Source organism: Lepus europaeus, chromosome 12, assembly GCF_033115175.1.
Source record: "Lepus europaeus isolate LE1 chromosome 12, mLepTim1.pri, whole genome shotgun sequence".
NCBI lineage: Eukaryota > Metazoa > Chordata > Mammalia > Lagomorpha > Leporidae > Lepus > Lepus europaeus.
In genome coordinates this window covers 39,601,830-39,616,045 of record NC_084838.1, presented here as the reverse complement: position 1 = coordinate 39,616,045, position 14,216 = coordinate 39,601,830, and the positions used below count along the sequence as shown (strand labels likewise).

At 41.2% G+C, this 14,216-nt stretch overlaps 1 protein-coding gene across 4 annotated transcripts in view; it reads left to right on the top strand.

Moving 5' to 3' along the window:
- UNC13B (unc-13 homolog B) overlaps positions 1-14,216 on the top strand; it is a 224,691-nt gene that overhangs the window by 140,763 nt on the left and 69,712 nt on the right. For all 4 annotated transcript variants that reach the window (XM_062208010.1, XM_062208006.1, XM_062208009.1 and 1 more), the window contains 2 exons: positions 1,177-1,491; positions 3,837-3,927. In XM_062208010.1, coding sequence (XP_062063994.1) covers positions 1,177-1,491; positions 3,837-3,927 — 406 coding nt within the window. The remainder of the gene's footprint in view (positions 1-1,176; positions 1,492-3,836; positions 3,928-14,216) is intronic.

The window sequence follows — 14,216 nt, the reverse complement described above, 5'->3', positions numbered from 1 at the left end:
CTAGCCTCTGAGCTTCACGTTAAAGGGGTTAAGTAGCAAGAAAACCAATGTGTGGGTATTTTCATCCTCTCCCTTCTCTCTAGTGCCAAATGTAATTCATTTTTTGGAACAAGGCACTTCCTGCTTAAAGGAAAGACCAGGGCTTGAGATTTACTTACTGTGGTTTACTCTGCCTTATATAATGTGAAGTGGAGAAGAGAGAGCAGAAAGAGGCAGCAGGTAGTTGAGTGGTATGTGTTAATTATAACTACATCTTAGGCTGCTTCCGTGGGCCTTAGGCACTTGTAGAAGATGGAGAGAGGCCTACATTTTGCTTTTTCAAGTCTTCTAAGGTGCTTCCTCCAGTGGCAGTGAGGGCATTAAGTAAAATACATGGTGCAAAGGATGACCTGGGATAGTGTATATTCCATTTGGATTTACATTGTTCCTTCCAGAATAAAAGTCTCTGATACCAGGGCATAGCAGTGTTTCAGATTGAAGAACTATGGCAAAAGATAGCTCTGAGTTTCTATGAGACTTTACTCAAAACACTTACCAGACACCAGTCTCTTTGCTGTACCCCTTTTGATTGGATATTTCCAATACTCTCAATGACATCATTGTAGCATTCATGTTGGTGAGATAGTTCCCCTGTGGAATTTCTTAGTCCTGGTCTCCATCTTCCAGTGACTTCCATTATCTCATCCTGCAGAAGGCAGAGATAATTGAAAGAACATGTCCATTCTGCTTTTGCTCTTAAGGTACACATATACACAATTTACAGTCATAGAGGCAGAAATGGGGACCACATTTTAATAAATAGAAAAAAGTGGAATTCATTACTACAGTTTATTACATGTAAATTAGAAAGTTAATTGTAGGTACTGGATAAGTTTTTTTAGAATACAGTAAACAATTTTAGATAAGCAATCAGCTATCTTAATTCTTAATCGTAATCATAAAAAGCACATTAAGATAAAACATTCTTTAGAATCGCAGGCTGAGGTTAAGTATTGGAGGATAGCTTGTGTTTTTTCCTGTTGTGGTTCTGCTGAATGTAGATAAATTATTCTAGATTATGAAGTTTTGTCCACCCTTCCCAGGAACTCGCTGCTTATGATTCTTCCATTAATATACTTTCGTGCTGGTCCCTGGTTCGCATTTATTTATTCATCTGTCTTTGTCTCATTTTCACAGCCCCACCAGCAGCAGTAGGTATGGCTCCTCCTGTAATGTGAGCCAAGGAAGCTCTCAGCTGAGCGAACTAGACCAGTATCATGAACAGGATGATGACCGTCGAGAGAGGGACTCCATTCATTCCTACCACAGCTCTGGCAGCCTTTCCAGAGATGGCCAAGCAGGTTATGGAGAACAAGAGAAAGCCTTGGAGGTGACAGGTAAAGCAGAGAAGGGGAAAACATGTGAACCCAAGGAGATGAACGAAGATGCCACAACCCATCCTCCCCCAGATCTGGTGCTACACAAAGACCACATCGTAGGCCCCCAGGAGAGGTGGGTGATGGCTATCTTGAGGAGCCCACTTTGCTTCCTCAGTACCTGTGCTGTGGTAGATTATGAGTGCTTTTCATTGGTTTCCCTACATCTGGGTGTAGTGGTATCGTAACACCCAGGCTTAAGTTTATAATAATTCCTTTGGCTATTGGTGTAATTCCCTAGATATATTTTTGGATCTCTAAAGAACCCTTGGGTTCTTTGTAGCCAGTGAGCTGCAGTGTACCAGGACTTCTTGAGTCTGTAGTTTGTGGCTTACTGGTTGACCCACATAAACCAGTCTGAGAGTTAGGAACTGACCTGAGCCTTGCAGGTGATTTCATTCACTGGGGGTTGCTTTGCCTGGTGTCCTAGCATATTCATATTTTACCTTTGTTTTGTTTCTTTTGTTTTACGCTGGCTAAGAAAATTAAGGCAGAATTGATAAAGAATTGACCTAGAAACCAGAATTAACCCACCCCTCTGTCTCCTCAGGGCCTAGCAGTATGTCTGGGAGTTGGTATTTGGGGAAAGAAAAATGTAAAACTTGTTCTTTTAACAGTCTTAAAACGAACCTTCATATAGAGTTTGTGTGTTGCTATTAAATTGGTTAGGGTAGCTGATAGGTTAGAGGAGAGCAGGTCTCTTAATCTTGGTACCATTGACATTTTGGGCCAGATTATTCTTTGTTATGGGATGCTGTTGTATGCATTATAGGATGTTTTGTGACATTCTTGCCCTTTGCATGCCAGCAACTCCCAATTGTGACAACCAAAAGTATCTTCTGATCTTGCCTTTTCATGACAAAATTGCCCCCAGTTAAAAACCACTGGGGTAGAGTGATAAGGGTAGGGCATGGTTTAGAGTCTTAAATTTTGTTGTATAATAATAAAACCTGTAACTGAAAGACCAGTGCCATGAATACTTTTTAATAGTAAAAGTTAATAGAGAGTAGTTGGGGCTTCTACACAATCACTGGATTAATGGATGTTCATTTACCTCTCTGAAGGTTTAGACTTATTTTCTCTTCTCCTTCCCCTTCCCTGGTTGTTAGTCCTTGCTGGTGGCTCAGGTAATGGGTAAGACAACCAACCAGGAGACTGAGCTCTGGACCAGCCTTCTCACTGAGTTGATGACCCACAGGTGGTTGGCTGTTCATGGACCTTAGACTTGGCAGTTGCTATTGTCACAGCAGGGCTCCTGGTAGAGAAACAAGTGCCCAGCATGAGTACCTGTCCTTTTCTACCAGTTGTGTCCTCTTAGCAAGTGAAACTCAATTCTACCTTGGCCAGAAGTGTCTGCCAATGTTTTACAACATTGACCCATCTTTTTTACATTAGAATCTAGCATACACACACACACACACACGCACATACTTAGTGGACATTCAGCTGCTGCTTTGGCTGTAGCCCTCAAAGGAAGGAAGAAGCAGCATGATCACCAAAGAATTTTTTTTTTAAAGATTTATTTATTTATTTGAAAGAGTTACACAGAGAGAGGGGAGGCAGAGAGAGAGAGAGAGAGAAAGTCTTCCATCTGATGGCTCACTCTCAAACTAACTACAATGGCTGGAGCTGGTCTGATCAGGAGACAGGAGCCAGGAGCTTCTTCCTGGCCTCCCACATGGGTGCAGGGGCCCAAGGACCTGGGCCATCCTCCACTGCTTTCCCAGGTCACAGCAGAGAGCTGGATTGGAAGTGGAGCAGCCAGGTCTCGAACCGGCGTCCATATGGGATGCCGGCACTGCAGGCAGCGGCTTTACCCTCTACGCCATAGCATTGGCCCCTCAAAGATATTTTATTTATTAATTTTCATGAGAGTATTCCTGAGCAGTGACAAGAACAAGATCAGAATAGGAGAAGGGCCATGATTTGTTCTTTTTATGTAATCTAGGAATTGGTAAATCTTCCAAAATACTAAATAGAGCAGGAATTGTCTGCCGGAACAGAATTCTGCCCTAAGGCTGCTTGCAGAACTCCCGAAGCAGGTTGGTGGTCTTGAGAGGTAGGGTGGGCGATTGAGAGGCTCACTGTACACCTCTCTAGTTTCTGCTCTGGACATTGGCTCGGGGCCCTTGCCATTGCTCCTAGTGTCCTGACCCCCGACTGTCTGAATGAGCACCTCATGGCTGAATGATGAAAGGAGAAGGAAGAGTGAGAGGTGAAAATCTCCTTTTAGGAGTTGTCATTTTAGAGGGGAGTTGTTTTCACATGTCAGAACTATGCTGTTTTTGTGTCCTGAATCACTAAACAAGTGTAGGTATTTGAATGCAAGCCATTTTGTTTTACATATTTAGCAGTCTTGCCTTGAGCACTGTTACCTTGTGGTCCCAGCTATTTTTAAGAAACTTTTTTCTTTGTTACAAGTTTTCCTAAGGAGAATGCATCTTCACCATTTACCCAAGCTAGAGTGCACTGGATCCGAGCTGTTACCAAAGTCCGGCTGCAGCTGCAAGAGGTAGGAACTCTGTTCTAATACTGGTTGGAACAATTTTTCTCTTGAAATTGGGAGACATATGGTGCTGGAGAAGCAGTCAGTTATTAGTCATCTTCTTACTGTGTGCTTCTGGGAAGGCATTACAAGCCAGAGCCCTAAGAGATGAGAGCTGGCCTTGGCTTTGTTGTATGCTGATTAATGGAAATCAGATAGACCTGGTGGGTTGAGAACCTGAAGGTAAAGTTGACAAGCTTATTTTCAGTACAGTCTTTTTCGGAAAGCCATTTTAGTTTGAGCTTAGGGGAGGGGACTATTTCAAGCTTTCTTAGGCCACTTGTTCCCACTAGCCAGCCAGTTCAAGTACTACTGACTTTATTCTATGTGGGGCCAGAAACAACGTAAAGAAAATTTTTATGGGATTACCTAATTTAAGACCTGAGACATCAGTACATTAAGATCTGAAGCAATGTAAAAAAATTAAAAAATAAATATTTTCATTTTCAGTGTAAATGAATTTGATGTGTCTTTATCTGTCAATAGATTATCTTCAGGTGGAAGGAAGGGACATTTTTAAATGATGACAGGTTGCTGTCACTAGTACAAAACCTGGCAAATAATAAAAATGCAAGCATGCTCACATAGGTTAGTGCACACTCTAAAAAGTAATATATTTAGAAATAATTTTAAACTTAGGGAAAAGTTGCATAAACAGTAGTGTAAAGAACTATATCTCTTCACCCAGATGCTCCAGTTATTGGCAGTTCACGTTTGCATCCTCACCCTTCCTCCATTGTGACCAATCCATTTCTGATCCGTTGGAGAGAAAGTTACAGACATGGTGATCTGTCTCTCCTAAATATTCCTCTTTGTGTTTCTCTAAAAATAAAGGCTACTTTGCTGTATAACCACAGTGTAAACCTCTGAATCAGGAAAACAACAAGGACAACAATGTCATCAAGACCCTGTCCAGATTTTGCCAACTGTCCCAATGCAGTGTCTCTTTTTCCTTGTTGATCCAGGATCCAATCCCAGGGTGACAAGTTCATTAAGCAGCAATGTCTCTTTGGTCTCCCTCACTCTGGGGCAGTTTCTCAGTCTTGTTATTCTCAGCAGTTTTAAATGACATAGACCTTTCATTTTTGTAGCATGTTCTTCGTTTGAGTCCATTCAGTGTTTCCTCATGCCCATAGTTTCTTGGCAGGACTTATACAAAAAATAATGCTGTGTTCTTTTCAATGCATCACGCCAGAAAACAGGTGATGGTGCCCATCTTGTTTGCCTTACTGGCTTGGTTAGGTTTGTATTGGCCCTTTGTAATTGCTGGGTGCTTTGTGGTAAGATCCTCTGAGACAGTGTGGTATCTTGTTCCTCTGCCAGTCTCCACCTGGCAGCTCATTAATCCATGGATGACTTCTGTTTAAACCTAATTGTGGGTTGTCAAATGTACCTCTGTTTCCAATATGCTTTCTTCATTAATCACTTGGCATTCATTAAAAGGAGATTCCCTCTTCTTTTATTAATTTATCAGTAAGGACTCATAGATTCCTAATTTATTACATGAGTTGTAATTCATTACTGTCATTTATTTTGATGCTTAAATGTTCTAACTTCATACAAGCACTCTTAATTTGAACCTTCAGGGGGAAGATAATACTTTTTTTTAAAGATTTATTTATTTATTCAAAAGTCAGAGTTACACAGAAGAGGAGAGACACACACACAGAGAGAGAAAGAGGTCTTCCGTCTGCTGGTTCACTCCCCAGTTGGCCACAGCGGTTGGAGCTATGCCGATCCGAAGCCAGGAGCTTCTTCCGGGTCTCCCACATGGGTGCAGGGGCCCAAGGACTTGGGCCATCTTCCACTGCTTTCCCAGGCCATAGCAGAGAGCTGGATCGGAAGTGGAGCAGCCGGGTCTTGAACCAGTGACCATAAGGGATGCCAGCGCTTCAGGCCAGGGCGTTAACCCACTGCGCCACAGCGCCGGCCCTGGAAGATAATACTTTAATAATTATTGAAAATATAACTACTTTGGAGAAAGCATTTTGAACACATATGTTTTAAAAGGCTTCCATATTTATATGTGTGTTCTTTTGTTATCAGAAACAATGAGCATTACTGATAAAAACTCATAACTGCATACTCTAATAATCTTGGAAAGATACTATTGATATATTAAAAATATTTCTAAAATTTTTCAGTGAAATTTGAACTTATTAAAAATATATAAATAGTTCTAATTTTCTTGCAAGAACAACTAACATCAGAGAAGACAAGACATTACTAACCAGATTTCAACAAAACCTTTGAATAATTAGCATTTAGGAACCAATTATGGTTTCATTTGATGGATGTATGAGCATCTTTTTCTGCTATGAGAGCTTTGAAAACCTAAATGAAATAATTGAATGTGGAGCCAGACCACACATCATTCTACAGCAAAATATTAAAATAAAATTTTAAAAATATCTAGGCATGTTATCTCATATTGCTTCCACTACAAACATTATTACTCCTAATATTTTAGTAATAGTAAGAATATTGTTATCATTAATAACCATTTAAAATGTTGCTTTTATATTCTTCATATTTTAATTGTTATGATGTAATTAATATTAATGTAGTTTGTACATACATATAATTTTTTAAAGATTTATTTATTTGAAATTAGAGTTACAGAGTGAGAAGGAGAGAGAGAGGAAGAGAGAGAGAGAGAGAAAGAGAGAATCTTCCATCCACTGGTTCACTCCCCAAATGGCAATAAGCCAGGAGTCTATTACTTCTTCTGGATCTCCCACGTGAGTGCAGGGGCCTAAGGACTTGGGCCATTCTCCACTGCTTTCCCAGACACATTAGCAGGGAGCTGGATCGGAAGTGGAGCAGCAGGGACTCGAACTGGCACATATATGGATGCCAATGCTGCAGGCTGGGACTTCAATCCACTGTACCACAGTGCCGGCCCCTATGTATATAATTTTAAATTAATAAATACATATATATCAAGAAATATATTCTGAAACACTTCTATGGATAGGGCTGCCTAAATGTAAACACTGGAAGTCTGTTAATCTAGATTTTCATAGGGTAAACAAACATGGATTTAAAATCATAATACTAAGCTTTTATTTCTATTATTTTCAGAGGTATGGGTCTTATTATAGAGGAAAGTAAAATAACTTTCTCCATGCAAAAGCAAAATTTTGAGTGATGAAATATAGACTATATTGGAGCAGACATAAATTATGACTTTTCTTTTTAAGAAATAATTCAGAGTTTTTCAAAAAGAATATTTGAAACAATTGCCAAAGTTTGGAATTATCTAGAGAAAGGCATGGAATATTCAAGAGTAACTAAGGACCATTGCTACTTAATTGAATAGAAAAACAATAGTATTCTTTTTTGTTTTTTAAGATTTTATTTATTTGAGAGGTAGAGTTACAGATAGTGAGAGGGAGAGACAGAGAAAGGTCTTCCTTCTGTTAGTTCACTCCCAAGATGGCCGCAAAGGCTGGAGCTGCGCTGATCTGAAGCCAGGAGCCAGGAACTTCTTCTGGATCTCCCATGTGAGTGCAGGGGCCCAAGGACTTGGGTCATCTTCCACTGCTTTCTGAGGCCATAGCAGAGAGCTGGATCAGAAGAGGAGCAGCCGGGATTTTAACTGGCACCCATATGGGATATCGGCGCCCCAGGCAGAGGATTAACCTACTATGCCATGGCGCTGATACCAACAACAGTATTTTTTTTTTTTTTTTTTTTTGACAGGCAGAGTGGACAGTGAGAGAGAGAGACAGAGAGAAAGGTCTTCCTTTGCGGCCGGCGCACCACGCTGATCCGAAAGCAAGAGCCAGGTGCTTATCCTGGTCTCCCATGGGGTGCAGGGCCCAAGCACTTGAGCCATCCTCCACTGCACTCCCGGGCCACAGCAGAGAGCTGGCCTGGAAGAGGGGCAACTGGGACAGAATCTGGCACCCCGACCGGGACTAGAACCCGGTGTGCCGGCGCCGCAAGGCAGAAGATTAGCCTATTGAGCCACTGCGCCGGCCAACAATAGTATTCTTTTTTTTTTTTTTTTTTTTTTTTTTGACAGGCAGAGTGGACAGTGAGAGAGAGAGACAGAGAAAAAGGTCTTCCTTTTTTGCTGTTGGTTCACCCTCCAATGGCCGCTGCGGCCGGCGCACCACGCTGATCTGATGGCAGGAGCCAGGTGCTTCTCTTGGTCTCCCATGGGGCACTTGGGCCATCCTCCACTGCACTCCCTGGCCACAGTAGAGAGCTGACCTGGAAGAGGGGCAACCGGGACAGAATCTGGCGCCCTGACCGGGACTCGAACCTGGTGTGCCGGCGCCGCAAGGCAGAGGATTAGCCTGTTGAGCCACAGCGCCGGCCAACAATAGTATTCTTAACACAAGTAAAGTAACTGGCAGTTGATTAGAGGTGGCCAAGAGGGAAACACAGCCAGAGTTTAAAGAGGGACCTTAATACAGTTTAAAATAGAAGCAGAAGTGCGCCATTTACACTTAAGATGAGATATGTAGGCAGATTGATGCAAGTTCTAAGAGAGAAAGAAGTTAAGCACAGTACAAGGATTCCACCCCTCCCACCGCACACCCCAAGTAACTGGAAGCTTCATCTAGTCACTCCTTTACCCTCCGCCCAAGATAATTTTTATTTTTTATTTATCATTCTTAAATTTCTTTATACAAGAGTAAGCCAAATGGAGAGGCAGGCATTTGGTACAGCAGTTAAGACAGCACTTGGGACACCTGCATTATATCAGAGTGTTTGGGTTTGAGTTCTGGCTCCTTTCCCAATTCTGGCCTTCTAAATTGATACCCTAGGAGGCTAAAGGTAATAATAGTTCAAGTACTTGTGTTCTTGCTCATTGAGTAATGGAATCCTGGCTTTGGTTTGGCTTAGCCCTGGCTGTTGTAGGCATTTGGAAAGTGAACTAGCAGATAGAAGGTAACTCTCAAGTGAGCCGTAAGATATACCTTGCAAGAGAAAGGGAAGAGTTATTTATGAGTGACTTTACTAACTACCTTCAAGTATACATACCTTCCATAGAGAGAGTACCAATTAACAACTCCTGGTAGCAATGTCACGAGGATGCTTTTCTCCTCTCGAGCCCATCACAAAGTGACTTCTCAGACGTGGGTTTTTGCTAGTCTGCTAGGTAAGTGTGTCTTGACAGTTTACATTTGCATTTTTGTATTAGTAAAATAATAAATGTTGTTAGTGATTAATTTTCTGTGCATAGTCTTTATATTTTTTGCCTGTTTTTCTATTACGCTGTTGGTTTTCTTACTAATTCTCAAGTGCTTTTTGTTTTTGGGAAATTAACTCTTTGCCTATAATATGAGGTGCCAATATTTTCTCAGTGTACCATTGTGAGGGAAAATTTTTAAGTTTAATGGGACACATTTTCCTAATCCAGAAAATGGGAAGAATAATGGCATCTTTCTCTTAAGATTATAAATTTTATCTGGTGAAGCTATGATTTAAAAAAAAAAAGAAGAAGCGAGAAAAAAATATACTTCAATAGCCCTACATTGCCTTCATGAAAAAATAAAATCCTTTGTGATCTAGCTCAGTATGACTCAAATGTGCTTCATGGACCAGCCCAGTTCAGGAACTGTTTCTAGTCTTTGATGAATTAAGTACCAAAATTGAAAGGGAGCCTATAGAGGCTATTTGAATTGCCATGGCATCAAGCACATCGATGGTCTGATCTCATTAAACAGGGTATAGGCCCCAAATAATCCCTGGCATACTGGGAATTAAGAAAACAGATCCTTAACAAAAAGTAGTTTGAAAAGCCCTTATATAGACCCTATCTGCCTTTCCAGCTTTAATTCTTTCTGCTACCCTGTTTATACAACATTGCAAATATGCAAAACTATTTATTCAAAAAGTCTCACTCTGCATTTGCCTGGAATACCCTTTCCTTTCATTCAGCTAGTTAAAAATCCAGCCCTTTATCAGTTTTTTAGATAAAATTTTTAGACTCTGTACTCTTTTTCTAGATCAGTGTTAACTGTGGTGTGATGGAACTGCTTGTTTATTGGCATGTCTTTTCTGTACACTTTGCACGATTTTTGAATTTCAGAGCTATACTTTTTTTTATTGCTGGTATTCTGGCACCCAACATAGAACCTGGCAAAAAATGGTTAACCAACATTTAATGGATGTTGAGTCAAAAATGCCCACCATTATTTCCACAAAAGTCTCCAGGTACTTCTTTATATTCTAATTCTATTTTACATTTTTTTCAAGGCTCAGCACTTAAAACCAATAACAGCAAAATTTTAACTATTAACATTAGCTATGTATTCTAAGGAATTTTCATATACATGAATGTAAATTTACTGAATTTAGATAATATGTGGATTTTTAAAGTTTCTTTTGTGAGCTTTATTCTTGGTTATTAAATATTTTTAAAATATGATTTAATAATTTTTAAAAGATTTTTATTTATTTATTTGATAGGTAGAGTTACAGACAATGAGAGACAGACAGACAGAAAGGTCTTCCTTCCATTAGTTCACCCCCCCCAAATGGCCACTACGGCCAGAGCTACGTCGATCCAAAGCCAGCAGCCAAGAGCCAGGAGCCAGGTGCCTCCTCCTGGTCTCCCATGTGGGTGCAGGGGCCCAAGCACTTGGGCCATCCTCCACTGCCTTCCCAGGCCACAGCAGAGAGTTGGATCAGAAGAGGAGCAACCGGGACTAGAACCCGGAGCCCACATGGGATGCCAGCACCGCAGGTGGAGGATTAACCAAGTGAGCCATGGTGCCAGCCCCTGATTTAATAATTATTAATAGATTAATAGCATATCATCATGTGGATGTTCTGTAACAGTTGTTTCTTTACTATTATAGATAATGCTGTAATGAGCATCATTATGTACCAATCTGCTTTCATTTCCAATTATTTCTTTAGATTTCTTACAATAGATTCAAATCAATACTGCTAGACTCTGTTCTTTTTAAAGACGTCTGATAAACTTCTGAATTTATTTTCAGAGAAGATTTTCCAGCTTGCACTTTGAGTATTTGAATGTGCTGTACCAACACTGAATATTATCATTTTAGGAAATGGTTGCCAGTTTGACAGAAGAATGGTATCCCACTGTTTCAGTTTTCATCTCTCTGCTTATTTGTGATTTGAGTTTACATGTTATTTATAAGTATTTAGCTGATATCGCATTAAATATACTTTGAGAAACTGCCTTAGAAACCTAGCTACATTTATGTCATTCTTGTTCAATTTCCAGCAGCTTGAGAGACGCTATCACACAGGGTCATCTTTGTATCTTCCAGGCTGGTTGAACATCTGGCCATATGCACTTGATAGTGTTTGATGACATTGATAATGCTGATGAGGCACTGATGTTGGCAGTGTGGGTGGGAATGGATATAAATCTGTACCTTATTTGGTTTAGCTGCAGAAAAATCTGGGGGAGGAGGTGAGACTTCTAGCTCTGGAAACAGAGAGTGTGGTGGCAGCAGGTGGGTGGGTGTTCCAGGTGGAAGGGACAGTGAAGGAGAACGCTTGGAGACGGGCCATAGGAAGGCTTCACGGGAGCTTTCAGGTTCTTGAAGAAAGCTGAGGAAGGAGAGCCTTGGTAGGTGGGGTTAGAACCAATTAGATAGGTGGGAAGACTGTATTTAAGTCCCAGGAGATCCAGCATGGCTGCTGGTCAGCCCGAGAGATGGTTCAGCATTTTCTCAAAGATCACTGAGAAAGTGAATTAGCTTCTTTCCTGTAAAGCTGTTCTTACTTATGACTTCTTTCCTGCCCAATAATTAAAACCCCAAAGAAGGGGGTCCCTTCAGGACCCCTCCTCTCAGACTTAATTGCATCAGGGAAGTGCTGGGGATAATTGTAAACTCTAGGCTCTCCTGTGATTGTGGCTGCTCCCTTAACCCTTTGCCTTCATGAAGACTGCCAGCTGCTGAGCCCTCCTTTTTCACCTAGCCTTTCATATCTCTCCCTACCATTGCTGTTCTAATATTTTACAAAACTCAAGGGCCAGCATTGTGTGTAGTGGGTAAAGCGGCTGTCTGCTTCGGCATACCATTTGGGTGCTGGTTTATGTCTTAGCTGCTCTACTTAGCATCCAGCTCCCTGTTAATGGCCTGGGAAAGCACAGGAAATGGCCCAAGTGCTTGGGCCCCTGAACCCACATGGGAGACCTGGATGAAGCTCCTGGCTTCAGCCTGGCCCAATCCTGGCAGTTAGCGCCGAGTGGGGATTGAACCTGCAGATGGAAGAGCTCTCTCTGTCTCTCCCTTTCTCTCTCCATAATTCTGACTTTCAAATAAAGTAAAAAAAAAATTTTTTGACAGGCAGAGTGGACAGTGAGAGAGAGAGAGACAGAAAAAGAAAGGTCTTCCTTTTTGCTGTTGGTTCACCTTCCAATGGCCGCTGCGGCCGGTGCATCTCGCTGATCCGAAGCCAGGAGCCAGGTGCTTCTCCTGGTCTCCCATGCAGGTGCAGGGCCCAAGGATTTGGGCCATCCTCCACTGCCTTCCCAGGCCATAGCAGAGAGCTGGCCTGGAAGAGGGGCAACCGGGATAGAATCCGGCGCCCCAACCGGGACTAGAACCCGGTGTGCCGGCGCCGCAAGGCGGAGGATTAGCCTGTTAAGCCACGGCGCCGGCCCAAATAAAGTAAATCTTTAAAAGAAAATTAAATAATATTTTGAATGAGCAATAAATGTGAAAATATGAAAGTATCTACATATGCATGTGTATAATATTTTAGATTCTCAGGCCTCCTGTCCACTTTTCCCCATGTCATTGTTACCTGTGTCTTGTGAATCAGTCCATATAAATCATGCATTTACAAGCATATGTGTGCATAGATACATGTTTATGTGTATTTACACATTACCCTTTGTCTTTTTTTACTTACTGCTATATCTTGGAGATTATTCCATTATTGGTAGAAATAGAGCTATAGCTATAGCTATATTAAGAGTTATATAGTTTCTCTATTAGTACAAATGGTGGTACCACTTTTAAAATTAGCTACATAATATTTCTTCCTATGGATGTATTATAATTTATTCTGTCCTCTGTTGATAGATCTTTATTTGTAATACTGTTTAAGCAAATCCTGCCATGTCTGAATACTTCTAAAGTCTCCTAACCACAGCTTCTGGCTCCCTTCTTTCAGCTCATAGTAAGCCCTCCCCAAGAACAAGACCTCTCCCTGGACAAAGGGCAATAGCTGCTGTTCTGAATGCTATGAGAGGACTTTGCTACCCACAGCCCCTCTGCCCTTTCTTATTTGATAGCTGAGACCAGAACCTTCTAACTATCTGAAACCTGTCTGTCCTCTGAAACAATCTTCAGAGGAGACTGTGCCATTTTGTAAGCTCTGTATATTACCAGGTCAGGAATGGTACCTCTGCCACTTCCAAGCCATGAACAGATCCTGCTTAACCCATGTCTGCACCCTCCCCCTTCCTTATTACACTTAGAGTCCAACTTTCCTGTAATTCCCCATTCATTCATTGAAAACTCTAGAAACTATAACATTGTCTTTCTAGTTTTTGGTTTTGGTTTTGTGTTGTTTGAGAGGCAGAGAGAGTAAGAGAACTCTTATCTACTGGTTCACTCCTTAAATATACACAATGCCTGTAACTGTGCCAGGGCTGAATTTAGAAGCCAGGAACTCAATCCAGGTTTCCCATGTAGGTGACAAGAACCCAATTACTTGAGCCATCACAACTGCTGAGGTTCTTCATTAGCAGGAACCTGAAATCAGGAACTGGAGCCAGGAGTTGAACCCAGTACTGTGATGTGGGTCATGGGTGCCTTAATTGACATCTTTACCACTAAGGTAAATGTCTGCTCCCATTGTTTTCCTTTAAACATTACTGCTGCCATAATAATTGTTGTTGCTATCATAATAACCATTATTATTATTATTGAAAGCTGCTATAGCTTCGGCAAAATATCAGGTGCTTTACATGAGTTTATCAATGAATTCCTCACAATAATCCTATTATTTAGGCTTATTTACAAGGACCATTTTATAGATGAAGGAGCTAGGTATTTAGAAAGGTCCAACATCACCCAGCTAGTAAGAATTAGAACTGAGATTCCAATCTAGATCTATTTCATTTTAAAGCCTGTTTGTTTTCTTCTGCTATAATCTTAGAAGGGTCTTTTCCAAACCACATTCTACAGAACTCCTGTCTAGAGCTGTTGATAGATGTCACCAACAAGAGGGTTCTGTGATCACAGAAATTTGGAAAACACTGAGTTCAGTAGACTGAAATGCCAATAAATTGCTCTTTGTTG